At 38.2% G+C, this 16902-nt stretch overlaps 1 protein-coding gene across 2 annotated transcripts in view; it reads right to left on the bottom strand.

Moving 5' to 3' along the window:
* SLC44A5 (solute carrier family 44 member 5) overlaps positions 1–16902 on the bottom strand; it is a 414133-nt gene that overhangs the window by 53336 nt on the left and 343895 nt on the right. For both annotated transcript variants that reach the window (XM_043878476.1, XM_043878477.1), the window contains one exon: positions 4689–4773. In XM_043878476.1, coding sequence (XP_043734411.1) covers positions 4689–4773 — 85 coding nt within the window. The remainder of the gene's footprint in view (positions 1–4688; positions 4774–16902) is intronic.

Below are 16902 nucleotides of genomic sequence, written 5' to 3'. Positions count from 1 at the left end.
TAATATGCTAGACAAGGTTGGTCATAACTTTTCTTCAAAGGAGCAAGATCTTTTAATTTCATGGCTGCAGTCACCATCTGCACTGATTTTGGAGTCGCAAAACATAAAGTATGTCACTGTTTCCACTGTTTCCCCATCTATTTGCCATGAAGTGATAGGAAAAGATGCCATGATCTTCATTTTCTGAATGTTGAGTTTTAAGCCAACTTTTTCACTCTCCTCTTTCACTTTCATCAAGAGGCTCTTTAGTTCTTCTTCACTTTCTGCCATAAGGGTGATATCATCTACATATCTGAGGTTATTGATATTTCTCCCAGCATCAAGCTTGTGCTTCATCCAGTCCAGCTTGTGCTTCATCCAGCCCAGCATTTCTCATGATGTACTCTGCATATAAGTTAAATAAGCAGGGTGACAATATACAGCCTTGACATACTCCTTCCCCCATTTGGAACCAGTCCACTGTTCCATGTCCGGTTCTAATTGTTGCTTCTTGACCTGCATACAGATTTCTCAGGAGGCAGGTTGGGTGGTCTGGTATTCCAACCTCTTGATCTCTGGTTCCTCTGCCTTTTCTAAATCTAGCTTGAACATCTGGAAGTTCATGGTTCATGTATTGTTGAAACCTGGCCTGGAGAATTTTGAGCATTAATTACTTTGCTAGCGTGTGAGATGAGTACAATTGTGTGGTAGTTTGATCATTCTTTGGCATTGCCTTTCTTTGGGGTTGAAAGGAAAACTGACCTTTTCGAGTCTTGTGGCCACTGCTGAGTTTTCCAAATTCGCTGGCATACTGAGTGCAGCACTTTCACAGCATCATCTTTTAGGATTTGAAATAGCTCAACTGGAATTCCATCAGCTCCACTAACTTTGTTTGTAGTGATGCTTCCTAAGGCCCACTTGACTTCACATTCCAGGATGTCTGGCTCTAGGTGCGTGATCATACCGTCTTGATTATCTGGGTCATGAAGATCTTTTTTGTATAGTTCTTATGTGTATTTTTGCCACCTCTTCTTAATATCTTCTGCTTCTGTTAGTTCCATACCATTTATGTCCTTTATTGAGCCCATCTTCGCATGAAATGTTCCCTTGGTATCTCTAATTTTCTTGAAGAGATCTCTAGTCTTTCCCATTCTATTGTTTTCCTCTATTTCTTTGCATTGATCACTGAGGAAGGCTTTCTTATCTCTCCTGGCTATTCTTTGGAATTCTGCATTCAAATGGATATATCTTTCCTTTTCTCCTTTGCCTTTCACTTCTCTTCTTTTCATAGCTGCTTGCAAGGCCTCCTCAGACAACCATTTTGCCTTTTTGCTTTTCTTTTTCCTGGGGATGGTCTTGATCACTGCCTCCTGTACAATGTCATGAACCTCCATCCATAGTTCTTCAGGCACTCTGAAGATTCAAGATCCCTTGAATTTATTTCTTACTTTCACTGTATAATTGTAAGGGATTTGATTTAGGTCATACTTGAATGGTCTAGTGGTTTCCCCTACTTTCTTCGGTTTAAGTCTGAATTTGGCAATAAGGTATTCATAATCTGAGCCACAGTCAGCTCCCGGTCTAGTTTTTGCTGACTGTATAGAGCGTCTCCATCTTTGGCTGCAAAGAATATAATCAATCTGATTTCGGTTTGACCATCTGGTGACGTCCATGTGTAGAGTATTCTCTTGGGTTGTTGGAAGAGGGTGTTTCCTATGGCCAGAGCATTCTCTTGGCAAAACTCTATTAGCCTTTGCCCTGCTTCATTCTGTACTCCAAGGCCAAATTTACCTGTTACTCCAGGTGTTTCTTGACTTCCTACTTTTGCATTCCAGTTGCCTATAATGAAAAGGACATTTTTTTTGTGTGTGTAAGTTCTAGAAGGTCTTGTAGGTCCTTATAGAACCATTCAACTTTAGCTGCTTCAGCATTACTGGTCAGGGCATAGGCTTGGATTACCGTGATATTGAATGGTTTGCCTTGGAAACGAACAGAAATCATTCTGTTGTTTTTAGGATTGCCTCCAAGTACTGCATTTTGAACTCTTCTGTTGACTATGATGGCTACTCCATTTCTTTAAGGGATTTTTGCCCACAGTAGTAGATATAATGGTAATCTGAGTTAATTCACCCATTCCAGTCCATTTTAGTTCATTGATTCCTAAAATGTCGATGTTCACTCTTGCCATCTCCTTTTTGACCACTTCCAATTTGCCTTGATTCATGGACCTAACATTCCAGGTTTCTACGCAATATTGCTGTTTACAACATCGAACTTTACTTCAATCCCCAGTCACATACACAACTGGGTGTTGTTTTTACTTTGGCTGGGGTACAGCAAAGTGAAAATATATATATATATATATATACACACACACACATATACATATATATACTTTTCCATTATACTTTATTAAAAGATATTGAATATAATTCCCTGTACTAAACAGGAACCTGTCTATATAGAACCCTGTTTATCTACTTTATATATAGTAGTATATATCTGCTAGTACCAAACTCATAATTTATCCTCTTCTCCCTTCCTCTTTGACAATCATAAATTTGTTTTCTATGTCTGTGAGTTTGTTTCTGATTTGTAAATAAATTCATCTGTATCATTTTTCAGACTCCTCATATAAATGATATCATACAGTATTTGTCTTTCTCTGTCTGACTTATTTCACTAAAGCAATGCCCTCCAAGTTGCTGCAAATGGCATTATTTCATTCTTTTTATGGCCGAGTCGTATTCCATTGTGTATAGGTACCACATCTTCTTTAACCACTCATCTGTTAATAACATTTAGGTTGCTTCCATGTGCTGGTTATTGTAAATAGTGCTGCTATGAACATTGAGGAGCATGTATCCTTTCAAATTAAGAGTTTTTTCTGGATTTATACTCAGGAGTGGAATTGCTGAACCACATGGTAGTTGTATCTTTAGTTTTTTAAGAAACCTCCATACTGTTTTCCATTCCTGCTGTACCAATTTACATTCCCACAAATAATGTATGAGAGTTCTACAAAGGAGTGATTTTCAAGAGGAACCATGGACTTTAAATCATATAAAGAAGGAGATGGAAACATGATAGAACTGAGGAAACTTTGAGTGGCACCAGGTCAGTGGTTTGTAGGTCCCAGTGAGGTAGGAGAATAACTGGAGTTGAAACATTAGAGGAACTGAAATGATTAGACAGTATGACATTTGAAATTAAGGGTGGTAATTATTGGTACTGACAAGATCGAGGATTGACCTTGGGGGTGAGTGGCTGTGATAAAAACAAGGTTCTGTGGTAGAGGTGGTCACAGAACTAAGATGTTAATATCCCAAGATGGCTTAAATCTCAGCAGGAAATAAGATATCAAAAGTCTTTAAGGAACATGAGAAGGAAAGCAAGCAGATTTTAGTTCTAGAGAAGACCTTTGGCTGTGGTTTACTTGCACAAGGAACCAAGAGGAAGCATATAAGTCAAAATCCTACTGAGTTTTTGAGGTAGTTGTACTGCTAAACTCATGACCTAACCTGTAAAGGCCTTTGACTGTTAAAATAATCTTTTACATGATAAACTTGTACAACAGGAAGAGGGTTTCAAAGCCACATGGCGTCTAAGAGGGCATATTTCCAGTGTTCAGCAGTGGTATGGCCTGAGGCTGACAGACAGGAAATAACCTTCCAGTTTGTTGAGCGATGGATCACAGGATGACAGATAAGGAACTTCCTTCAGAGAATACAATTCAAAGAGAATAAAAGACTGTTCTCGTGCTATGCACTAAAGACCACTGTGTACTTACACCTCCTTCCTTTCTGAACGGGAGTGAGTTTGTGTTCTAACTTCCCTAGGCCTGTTGCCCGTTGTGCATTAGTGTCAAGACCTGATAGAGAGACTATCCATCATCCATAGGTCCTAGGCTGTGGGTTGAAGTCCAGTACCACACAGGACTCTGAGTTGTCTCCCTTGGGAAGAAGGGTCCTCTAGAGGACAGATGGATAGACTATAGAAAACAAAATGAACTGCCCATTGATATCTGGTCCTCTTGTTTCATTTCTTCATGGTACACAAGAGGCTGCTCAGTCCACAATTACATTGCTTTATTCCTTCTTTCCTTCCTTCTTGCATCTCAGGTTGAACATTTAAAACTTATAAGTTTATGGTATTTGAGTAGAAATACAATGTGTGACCCAACTGATCCAAGGCTTTTAAGAGCAGGGGTGCTTTATTCAGCCTTTTGCCTCCTTCTGGCAACTAGATGCTGCTGCTGCTGAGGCCTTAAAGGATGACAGAGTCACCAGATGAAAGGAGCCAGGAAGAGAGCTGCCCGCTGACAACAAACACCACCTTATACTATTATATGACCAAAAAGAAACTATGTTCAGTCACTGAAAAACTGAAGTTTATTAGTTACAATAGATGGCTTTATTCTTCCTAATACTAATCTTGAGAAAAATATCTCCACTTCTCTATACTGCAGTTTATTCACTTATAAAAATAGGTGGTTGGACAAGATAATCAATGAGGTTCCTAGGGATACTAAATGATTAATCTCTGTTTTTATTGTATATGAACAAACATGAGATTATACTTTTGTCTTGTCACCTTCCATAAATTCATCATTAATCACACACATCCAGAATTCAAATAGAGTTTCTCAGTTCTGTCATCCAAGAATGTTCAAAATTGCTAAAACCAGTGAGGCATATTTTTTGCCTTACCTGTGTGGTAGGGCACTGTAGGTTTACCACCACGGAGGGACTGGTACAGGTGAGCAGGTTAAAGTAAAACAAAATGGACTTGTTCCTAAAAAAGCAACATAATATTTTTAGTGACTGTGGAAATATTTCATGTCATTTCATATCATCGGGTATACTTTAATATAACATGACCTTTAAAAATCTGCTTCATTTCCTCTAGGAAGTTGCAACATATTCCCCAAATCCCTGTCAAGTAGCCTAACATTTAAAGTAGCTTTTGGTGATAGTAAAAAGTCAAAATAATCAAATTGTCCATCAACAGGGAATTGGTTCAATAAAGAACTCCACATCCATAAAGTAAAAGATTATACTGCCATTGAAAATAATGTTGAAAAATATTTAATGGATGAATTTAGGAAGCACGTTACTAAAGAGTATCAAAATATGATTTAATTTTGCAAAAACAGTTATAACACATTATATGCAGAAACAAATGATTATATCTGAATGATGGCATTATATTTGTTTAGATAACTTTGTATTTTATGGGTTTCATGAGATAAACATGTATTATTTCAGTGATCTGACAAAAGATAAATTTAGTTATATTTTCTCTCTGTTTAAAATTATGTTTAGGGGCATAGTGGTGAGATAACTTGACATTTATTACTGCGGATCTTCCCTGGTGGCTCAGATGGTAAAGAATCTGTCTGCAGTGCTGGAGACTTGGGTTCAATCCCTGGGTCGGGAAGATTCCCCTGGAGAAGGGAATGGCAACCCACTCCTGTAATTCTTGTGTGGAGAATTCCATGGACAGAGGAGCCTGGCAGGCTATAGTCCATGGGGTCACAAAGAGTCGGACATGACTGAGTGACTAACACACACACACACACACACACGCACACACACTTTGCTAGCAATAGTGATGAATTTGCCATTTGGCAAGCCATGTTTCTCCTTTAAATCTCAATTTCCTCAGCAGTAAAATGGGGATAATACCAGCCTGACCTGCTGAACAGTAGTGTTGGGAGGACATAGGAAATGTGTGGTGGGCTCAAGACAAATGGCTGTCTAACTTTAGTATGCATCAGTGAACCTTGGGGTGTTTGTTGAAAACTGTGATTACTGACTCCTTTCTCAATCCTTCAGAGCCTAGACACTAGGAATTCACATTTCCCCCTGTGATCCCCAATTGATTCAGATACAGGTGGTCTACAAACAATATCTTGAGAGAACATAGCAATATACATTCAAGAGGAATGTTTCCAGAGCCTTGTAAAGTCCCCACTTAACATGACTACATAGACAGCATAAAATGTATAATAGGCTGTTGAGTTATATTTTTCCTGCTGACTCACAATCACCAAGTTGGATCTGAATCTAGAAACAAAAAAAGCTCTCCACAGAAAATGTGGGCTAGATCCTTGCAACACTTCTGCTGCCTCTTGCTCATGTCTACATAAGCAAAAGATGAGTGAGGGAGGTAATTGGAGACAGTGCAGTTGGCAGAATACAGTCCTCAGAGTTCAGAGGATTTTTCCTCCCCTCCTCATTGAAAAGGTGGATTATTTCTTCTGGGTTTCAACCACACAGGCTCTGAGAGAGTCTCTCACAGAGACAGAGGGTGTCCCAGTTGGTTCTAGAGGTAAAGAACCCACCTGTCAATGCCAAAGACATAAGAGATTTGCTTTCGATCCTGGGGTTGGGAAGATCTCCTGGAGGAGTATATGAAAACCCACTCCAGTATTCTTGCCTGAAGAATCCCATGGACAGAGGAGCCTGGCAAACTACAGTCCCAGGCTAGAGTTGGGATGGTATGGTGGGCTACCACAGGGTCTCAGAGTCAGACGTGACTGAAGTGACTGAGCATACACGGACATGGGAAGGGCAGACCAGCATCTCAGTTTCCAGCTGGATACGGCTTTGTGCGGCAGACTTACTACAGCCCTCTGCCCATTTTAGCAGAGAAATGTGAGACCCAGAAACCACAAGAGAGTGGAAATAAACCAATGGTGCAGGTAGAGAACAGCACTGAAGCGGCCTGTCATGGGAGGGTATGGAGCCAAGGAAATGGGCTTGCACCTTCCTGGTGGTACATCGCCTGATGACACTGGAGATGAATCACCAGGGATGGAGCTGAAGGGGTTTGGTGGAGAGAAAGCCAAAACTGATTTCTCAGATCAAAAGACTAGTCAGTAAGGACTTTCCCAGAGAATTTCCACTTGCACACCATGAGAGAGCCAGGCTTTGTCAAGGAGAGAGTTTATGGGTAGTCAGTTACATCTTAGCCTCAGTAGCAACAACCAGGTGGGACTAGGGCAGTGGCCAGGAAAGTAACAGACACTCTTTCTCCTTCTATATGTCACAATACAAAGAGCTAAAACCAGGAGGGAGGGAAGAGAAGGAAAATAATAAAACAGGCCCTCTCTCCCACTCTTAAGTTCCCCTACAGAGTTCAAACCTGAGCTGGGGAATTGGAAGAGATGGGTTCAAATTTTAAATTGGACTACACTGAACTTTTTAACAGAAAGTGTTAAGAAAGCTATGGAAGATACCCAAGATGCCAAAACAAGAAGAAAAGATATTTGAAAGAACATTATTAAAGGCAATGATAAGGGGGAAATAAACCCACTTCATGTTTGTAATCCCATCGAGTTCTGATGGTTCAAGAATCTGGCTATAAATGCATGCACAGTATGCACAACGCTACTTAAAGATTCCACAAGAATGAATTTGGCTCTTTCACCACACAGGCAGCTATACATTCTACAGTCTCATGGTGCATGTGACTCAAATTTGTACCTAAGCAAATGAATAAATTATTGCATGTCATGGATCATTGGAGTCCCTTCAGTTCAGTTCAGTTCAGTCGCTCAGTCTTGTCCGACTCTTTGTGACCCCATGAACAGGCTTCCCTGTCCATAACCAACTCCCGGAGTTTACTCAAACTCATGTCCATTGAGTCGGTGATGCCATCCAGCCATCTCATCCTCTGTCGTCCCCTTCTCCTCCTGCCCCCAATCCCTCCCAGCATCAGGGTCTTTTCCAATGAGTCAACTCTTCTCATGAGATGGCCAAAGTATTGGAGTTTCAACTTCAGTGTCAGTCTTTCCAATGAACACCCAGGACTGATCTCAGTCCATCCTAAAGGAGATCAGTCCTGGAGTCCCTTAGGAGTAGTTAAAAGACTGAATGGTAAATCTGCAAGTGTCAAGAGTCCACAATAGGTAAAACTGACTTATACACTGCAAAATGATGCATAAACTCAAGTTATTCACCAAATTATAGATTCCTCAAGGGTAAAGTTTGCACCTTATTCATGTTTATATTCATCTACTTTCCCAACACTTAGCCTAGTACTTGGCCCATTCTAGGCATTCATCAGATGTTACAGAATGAATGAGATCAATTTCAGAATAAGTTTCTCAGTATCTTAGAATCCTTCTTAGTTTTTTGCACACACCTGTACTCATTCTGTCAAAGCCTGCCTGATATCCTTAAATGCCAGTGGTCCTCAGATTCCTTACATAAAAATCTGTGACCCCATGAACTGTATAGCCCGCCAGGCTCCTCTGTCCATGGGATGTCCCAGGCAAGAATACTGGAGTGGCTAGTCACTTCCTTCTCCAGGGGATCTTTCCAACCCAGGTATGGAACCTGGGCCTCCTGCATTGCAGGACAATTCTTTACCATCTGAGGCATCAGGGAAGCCAAATGATAATGATTGTAGAGGAATAATTCTGTAAAAGTGATTAAGGAAGTAACTCATTATTTAACTTGAATTACATTTCCACCATGAAACAATAAAATAGAAGCAACTACAAACTACTAGTTCAAGATGATGTAAGATGCACTTAAGCCCATCTCTTTTCTTTCCTGAGACACATGGAAATAAAAGAATAAAAATACAGAAAGGGATAAACAGTGCCATACCAGCTAAGGATGTGCAGGATGGGATTTGCTCACAATTGCACGAGAGGTCAATAATTTCTGGAAGATGAAGAGCATATGAGAGTGTGTTGAGTGATGAATGCACTATAGAAAAGCTACAAAAAGGGTGGGATATGATATGCCTGTTAGAAAGCATGATACATTCTGGACTCAAAAGCTGAGAGTGAGAAATGTGGCCCAAAGTGAGAAGATTAATTAAAGGTTTACATACAAGTCTACAGTACAAATCAGCACCTCTGTGCTCCCCCCACAGTCCTACACTTAAGACTTCTAGGATCCAGGAAAAACAGGCAAAAACAAAGCCCTCTTTTGTTGAATGATAGCAAGGGCCTTTGTGAAACTGGACACCCCAGTCTACAATCCTTCATATTCTGGCATTTTAAAAGTCCATGTCTGACAGTCAGCTTCCTACCAGTTCATGTGGTAGTGAAATCTAATAGCTAGTACAGTGTTCCTATCCCATACTAGTCAAAGGTCTCCTTGGGAAAACTGACCCAGTGACACAGCAGCTGAGCAAATTCACACAAGTGACCCAATTCTTTCTATAGTAAAAATGGATTACCAGGTAGCATCAGGAATTTAAGAGAAATCAGAAAATGAAAGACTAAAATAAACAAACAAAAAAGCAATGCTGGATAAAATAAAAGTAATTCAGAGCATAGAAGGGACCTTTAAAAAACAGTATTTTCAGAGAGTTTCCATCAGATTATTCATAAATAAAATTACTATGTTATTATAAACAATTAGAAAATAAGAGGGCTTTAAGAGACTAAAAATGTGATTAATAAAATCTAAAAATCAAAGGCAGAACTGGAAAAAATTTGACAAAATCTTCTAGAATACAGAATAAAAGTCATAAATGGAAAATATAAGGGGCAAAAAAAAGGTATTGAGACTAATCAAGGAGGTCCAAATTATGAATAACAGAGTTCCAAAAAGACAACCAATAAAATGGAAAGAATGAAAATAGCAAAGAAATAACTGAAGAAAATTTTTCAGAGGTGCTGAGTCACAGTTCTTTAGAATTAAAGGACCCATCAAAGACTAGACAAAAGATTTTTTTTTAAAGTAAGACCTACATTGAATTGTGAGATTTCAGAACACCACAAATAAATAATTTTAAATTCTTTCCCAAAGGAAAATGATTTCAAAACAGAAAAAATAATTTCACCACAAGGTATGTGAGTCAGACTAACATTAGACAGACTGGATGCCAAAAACAACAGAATAACATCTTAAAATTTCTGACAGGAATTGTCTTTCAAGCTACATCTCTAAAGCTCGACCATCAATCAATTGCAAAGAGAGAGAAGAAAAACATTTCCAAAGATTTATCTTTCTATGCTTTCTTGTCTTAGGAAGATAGTCAAGAATGTTCTCCATCAAAACAAGAGTGTCAACAAAGAAAGAAGACAAGTTGGGATATAGAAAACAGTTCATGGCACAAATTTAGGCTAAAAAAAATACTTCTGTTTATCTGAAATCTAAAGTTAACTGAGCATTCTTTTATTTGCTAAGTCTAGCAGCAGGGTCCAATCTAATGAGGTAGATAAGTCTTAGAATTAAAGCTATGCATTGAGCCTAAAATTTGCCTGGTGCTGAGTGGAACAAAAAGCAGAAACTCTGCAAGGCAGGTGTTCAGAGAAGAGGGAGCCCTTAAAAAAATAGTGGGGTTGGAAAGGTAGAAAAACATGTAATACACCACATTAATAAATTGAAAGATAAAAACCATATGATTATCTCAATAGATGCAGAAAAAGCCTTTGACAAAATTCAACATTCATTTATGATAAAAACTCTCCAGAAGGCAGGCATAGAAGGAACATACCTCAACATAATAAAAGCTATATATGACAAACCCACAGCAAACATTATCCTCAATAGTGAAAAATTGAAAGCACTTCCCTTAAAGTCAGGAACAAGACAAGGGTGTCCACTCTCACCACTACTATTCAACATAGTTTTGGAAGTGTTGACCACAGCAATCAGAGCAGAAAAAGAAATAAAAGGAATCCAAATAGGAAAAGAAGAAGTAAAACTCTTACTGTTTGCAGACAACATGATCCTCTACATAGAAAACCCTAAAGACTCTACCAGAAAATTACTAGAGCTAATCAATGAATACAGTAATGTTGCAGGATATAAAATTAATGCACAGAAATCCCTTGCATTCCTATACACTAACAATGAGAAAACAGAAAGAGAAATTAAGGAAACAATACCATTCACCATTGCAACAAAAAGAATAAAATACTTAGGAATACATCTACCTAAAGAAATGAAAGACCTATATATAGAAAACTATAAAACACTGATGAAAGAAATCAAAGAGGACACAAATAGATGGAGAAATATACCGTGTTCATGGATTGGAAGACTCAATATTGTGAAAACGGCTATACTACCCAAAGCAATCTATAGATTCAATGAAATCCCTATCAAGCTACCAACGGTATTTTTCACAGAACTATAACAAATAATTTCACAATTTGTATGGAAACACAAAAAACCTCGAATAGCCAAAGCAATCTTGAGAAAGAGGAATGGAACTGGAGGAATCAACCTGCCTGACTTCAGGCTCTACATCAAGACAGTATGGTACTGGCACAAAGACAGAAATATAGATCAATGGAATAGAATTGAAAGCCCAGAGATAAATCCAAGTACCTATGGACACCTTATCTTCAACAAAGGAGGCAAGAATATACAATGGAAAAAAGACAGCCTCTTTAACAAGTGGTGCTGGGAAAACTGGTCAACCACTTGTAAAAGAATGAAACTAGAACACCTTCTAACACCATACACAAAAATACACTCAAAATGGATTAGAGATCTAAATGTAAGACCAGAAACTATAAAACTCCTAGAGGAGAATGTAGGCAAAACACTCCTGACATAAATAACAGCAGGATCCTCTATGACCAACCTCCCAGAATATTGGAAATAAAAGCAAAAATAAACAAATGGGACCTAATGAAACTTAAAAGCTTTTGCACAACAAAGGAAACTATAAGCAAGGTGAAAAGACAGCCCTCAGAATGGGAGAAAATAATAGCAAACAAAGCAACAAAGGATTAATCTCAAAAATATATAAGCAGCTCCTGCAGCTCAATTCCAGAAAAATAAATGACCCAATCAAAAAATGCGCCAAAGAACTAAACAGACATTTCTCCAAAGAAGACATACAGATAGCTAACAAACACATGAAAAGATGCTCAACATCACTCATTATTAGAGAAATGCAAATCAAAACCACAATGAGGTACCATTACACACCAGTCAGGATGGCTGCTATCCAAAAGTCTACAAGCAATAAATGCTGCAGAGGGTGTGGAGAAAAGGGAACCCTCTTACACTGTTGGTGGGAATGCAAACTAGTACAACCACTATGGAGCACAGTGTGGATATTTCTTAAAAAACTGGAAATAGAACTGCCATATGACCCAGCAATCCCACTCCTGGGCATATACACTGAGGAAACCAGATCTGAAAGAGACACGTGTACCCCAATGTTCATCACAGCACTGTTTATAATTGCCAGGACAGGGAAACAATCTAGATGCCCATCAGCAGACAAATGGATAAGGAAGCTATGGTACATATACACCATGGAATATTACTCAGCCATTAAAAAGAATTCATTTGAATCAGTTCTAATGAGATGGATGAAACTAAAGCCCATTATACAGAGTGAAGTAAGCCAGAAAGATAAAGACCAATACAGTATACTAACACATATATATGGAATTTAGAAAGATGGTAATGATAACCCAATATACAAAACAGAAAAAGAGACACAGATGTACAGAACAGACTTTGGGACTCTGTGGGAGAAGGCGAGGGTGGGATGTTCTGAGAGAATAGCATTGAAACAAGTATACTATCAAGAGTGAAACAGATCACCAGCCCAGGTTGGATGCATGAGACAAGTGCTCAGGGCTGGTGCACTGGGAAGACCCAGAGGGATGGGATGGGATGGGAAGGGAGGTGGGAGGGGGGATTGGGATGGGGAACACATGTAAATCCATGGCTGATTCATGTCAATGTATGGCAAAAACCACTACAATATTGTAAAGTAATTAGCCTCCAACTAATAAAAATAAATGAAAAAATAAAAAAATTAAAAAAAAATAAAACAATACAGATGTCTTTGAAATTCCTTCATTTCATTCATTTTCCCCATGATCAAAGGTAGGCATTAAACTTGTTTCATGTTTAAAAAAAATAAAAATAAAAAATAAAAAAAAATGAAAAATTAAAAAAAAGGAAAGGTAGAAAAACTGTTGTCCTGTTAGAGACTGTTCAAGAAAAGTTGCTGGCAAATAAAACATCATACAAGAATGTCATTGCTCTAAGTTGAAATACACTAAAATGTGGAATGATGCTAAGCTGCAAATAAAGTGTAAAATTTGGCTTTGATATCAGGGACACAGTAGAAATGAAAATGTAATGGCCAGACAGTGAATAAACTTTAAATAGCTATTACAAAGTACAAGTCTTATTTCCAAAACTTTAGAGTCAATTTACCAACAGTATATGAACAATTCTGATGAAGTTGCAGAGTTGAACTTTATTACAAACTCAATCAGGTAAAGGGTAAACATAGAAAAAGGAATGTTCCCAGCAGCACTATTCACATTAACCACGATAATAAGCAACCTAAATGTACATCAACAGAGGAACAGATAAAGAAGATGTGGTGTATGTATACAGTGGAATATTACTCAGCCATAAAAAGAATGAAATAATGCCATTTGTAGCTATATAGATGGACCCAGAGATCCTCATATTGAGTAAAGTAAGTCAGATAAAGAAATACAAATACTATATATGATATCACTTATATGTGGAATTTTAAGAAAGGGTACAAATGAATTTATCTACAAAACAGAAATAGAGAAACAGATGTAGAAAACAAACTTATGGTTACCAGAAGATGGGGGGAAGAAGGGATAAATTGGGAGATTGGGATTGATATATACACACTACTATATATAAACCAGATAACTAATAAACACATTGCACAACACAGGGAACTTTACTCAACTCTCTGCAATGGCCTATGTGGGAAAAGAGCCTAAAAAGAATGTGTGTGTGTGTGTGTGTGTGTCACTGATTCACTTCCCTGTATACCTGAAACTAATATATCATTGCAAATCAACTATACTGCAATAAAAATTAAAAAAAAAAGAAAGTAGAAAGAGGAATGGAAAAGAAAGATGGAGAATGGTAGTGGGGGTAATACGCTCTTCTTACATAAAGAGGAGTCAAGACTGACAAAGTTAGTGGAACAAGCAATAGAGACTCAGCATACTATGTAAAGTCATGAAAGTAACTATAAGAAAATCTAAAGGTAGTAATTTAACTATCAAACATGGAAGGAGGAGGAAGATCAGGAAAACATAAAGTACATGAGTTAAATCTTCCATTATTCATAGCAGGCTATCAATGGATACTATCTAAAATTAATAATACAGCATGAAATGAAAGAATAAGAATATAATTCAAAGTTATGCAAAAAACTTAAAGAAGAACTAAGACCAGTATTTGTCCCCCCACCCAAAGTCATATGTTAAAATCAACCCCCCAACGTGATGGTTATTAGGAGATGGGGCTTTTGCAGGTCCTTAGGTCAGGGGGGTATAGGCCTCAAAAATGGGATTAGTGCACTTATAAAAGAGACCCAGAGATCTCTCTAATCCTTTCCTCCATTTGAGGATGCATAATAAAGATGTCAAACCAGGAAATGGACCCTCACCAAGAACCAAGCTGACACCTGATCATGAACTTCCAATCCCCAGAACTGTGAGAAGTCAGTTTTTGTTGTTTACAAGCTTACTCTATGGTATTCTGTTATAGCATCCTGAAGTGTATAAAGCAACCAGAAAGAGGATAAATTATCTTGTGGAATGAAACTGTGGGTAAGGAGTCTTAAGATAGGAGACCATTGCTTTTATTGCCTTTATTATAAGCTCTTCATTATTGTTTGGTTTACTTTCACAGGCATATATTATTTTGATACAGATTTTAAAAACTAAATCAAGTGGCAAATCTGGGCTTGTTGAATGTTCAAACAGATTTGTGAGAACTCTTTGCCATTTTGTAAGAGTTTCTTCAGTGAATTGCAGATAAAGTTACTCTTTCACTTAGATGTCAAATTAATGCAAAATTTAAATGGAAGTTTTGTCCTCTTAATCTTTACTGTTTCCTTTTCTGAAGTTCATACTAGGTGGATGGGTATTTCAGTCTGTCTAATTTGGCAAATGGGGTGTATATCAGACAGTGTTCAAAGTGTTTTCAACCCAAATTTTATAAGCTGACGTTTTTGCAGTAGCCAGAAGGTGGCATCAAAACCAATCGAGTTCTTGCAGTTTAGTAGAAATTGCAAAGAAAAAGATCATACCCAAGTATCATGAATAACTTCCCTGCAACCCAAAAGGCAGAGAAAGTCACACACTTCAAAAAAGCACCCCATTTCACTTAGAGTTTATCTCTTTTGGCATTTTAGAAAACCCCCAGTGTTTCCCTTGAAATCGTTTTGGTTAGGCATGGATAAACGAAGCACAGAACCAACAAATTCTATTCCAAACACTGTTGCACCATCTCTAAGCATGGAATTTTAAGCTCAGTTATAAGGAATGTTTTTGAGAGTTGAGAATCAAAGGGGTGCTGTAAGTACATCAAGAAATTAATGAGTACAAATGTTCTGTTACAGTCTAACAAGTATGTCCTGGACCCAACTCTTCCAAGTGTCTAAACTGCTTACATACACATCCTAACAAAGATCCATTTCATCTGCAAATGAACATACATACACACACATTTATTTGTAATTTAATGGTACTTTTTATCTGCTTGGTCTATTTACTTTTTGGTGGAGGAGGGAAAAGAAGAGGAGGTTAAAACAATGTTTGGTGTCTGCTTCAAGCACATACCCAAAGAATGATGTTTCATTCATTATACATCATTATGGACGGACAGTATTCTCCTGGCTTTCATGATGGTCTGAATTCAAGGTAATATGTGTTTTTTCTGAAATCAGGTGTATTTATTTGGACAATGTGGGTTGTCCCATGTGTTCCTGTTCTCATATGAAATCACTTTTGCTTCAAAAACAAATAAAAAATAACAATACAACTTTTGTTTAATTTGGGTCTGGGCTAATTACTTAAGGAACTATTTAGCAATAATGGTCTCAGATATTTAAATGCCCTATGACGCTGCAATTAATTAAGGGACTGCTGACCCAAAGAAAGGCAATGCCAAAGAATGCTCAAGCTACCGCACAATCGCACTCATCTCACACGCTACTAAAGTAATGCTCAAAATTCTCCAAGCCAGGCTTCAGCAATACGTGAACCATAAACTTCCAGATGTTTAGAAAAGGCAGAGGAACCAGAGATCAAGTTGCAACATCGGTTAGATTATTGAAAACACAAGAGAGTTCCAGAAAAACATCGATTTCTGCCTTACTGACTATGCTAAAGCCTTTGACTGTGTGGATCACCAAAAACTGTGGGGAATTCTTAAAGAGATGGGAATGCCAGACCACCTGACCTGCCTCTTGAGAAACCTGTATGCAGGTCAGGAAGCAACAGTTAGAACTGGACATGGAACAACAGACTGGTTCCAAATAGGAAAAGGAGTACGTCAAAGCTGTATATTGTCACCCTGCTTATTTAACTTATATGCAGAGTACATCATGAGAAACGCTGGGCTGGATGAAGCACAAGCTGGAGTCAAGATTGCCAGGAGAAATATCAATAACCTCAGATATGCAGATGACAACACCCTTATGGCAGAAAGTGAAGAGGAACTAAAAAGCCTCTTGATGGAAGTGAAAGAGGAGAGTGAAAAAGTTGTCTTAAAGCTCAACATTCAGAAAACTAAGGTCATGGCATCTGGTCCCATCACTTCATGGCAAATAGATGGGGAAACAATGAAAACAGTGACATACTTTATGTTTTGGGGCTCCAAAATCACTGCAGATGGTGACTGCAGCCATGAAATTAAAAGACGCTTACTCCTTGAAAGGAAAGTTATGACCAACCTAGATAGAATATTAAAAAGCAGAGACATTACTTTGCCAACAAAGGTCTGTCTAGTCAAGGCTATGGTTTTTCCAGTGGTCATGTATGGATGTGAGAGTTGGACTCTAAAGAAAGCTGACCACCGAAGAATTGATGTGGTATTGGAGAAGACTCTTGAGAGTCCCTTGAACTGCAAGGAGATCTAACCAATCCATCCTAAAGGAGATCAGTCCTGAGTGTTCATTGGAAGGACT

The sequence above is a fragment of the Cervus elaphus genome, chromosome 20 (assembly GCF_910594005.1).
Source record: "Cervus elaphus chromosome 20, mCerEla1.1, whole genome shotgun sequence".
NCBI lineage: Eukaryota > Metazoa > Chordata > Mammalia > Artiodactyla > Cervidae > Cervus > Cervus elaphus.
This window is presented reverse-complemented; position numbering and strand designations above follow the sequence as displayed.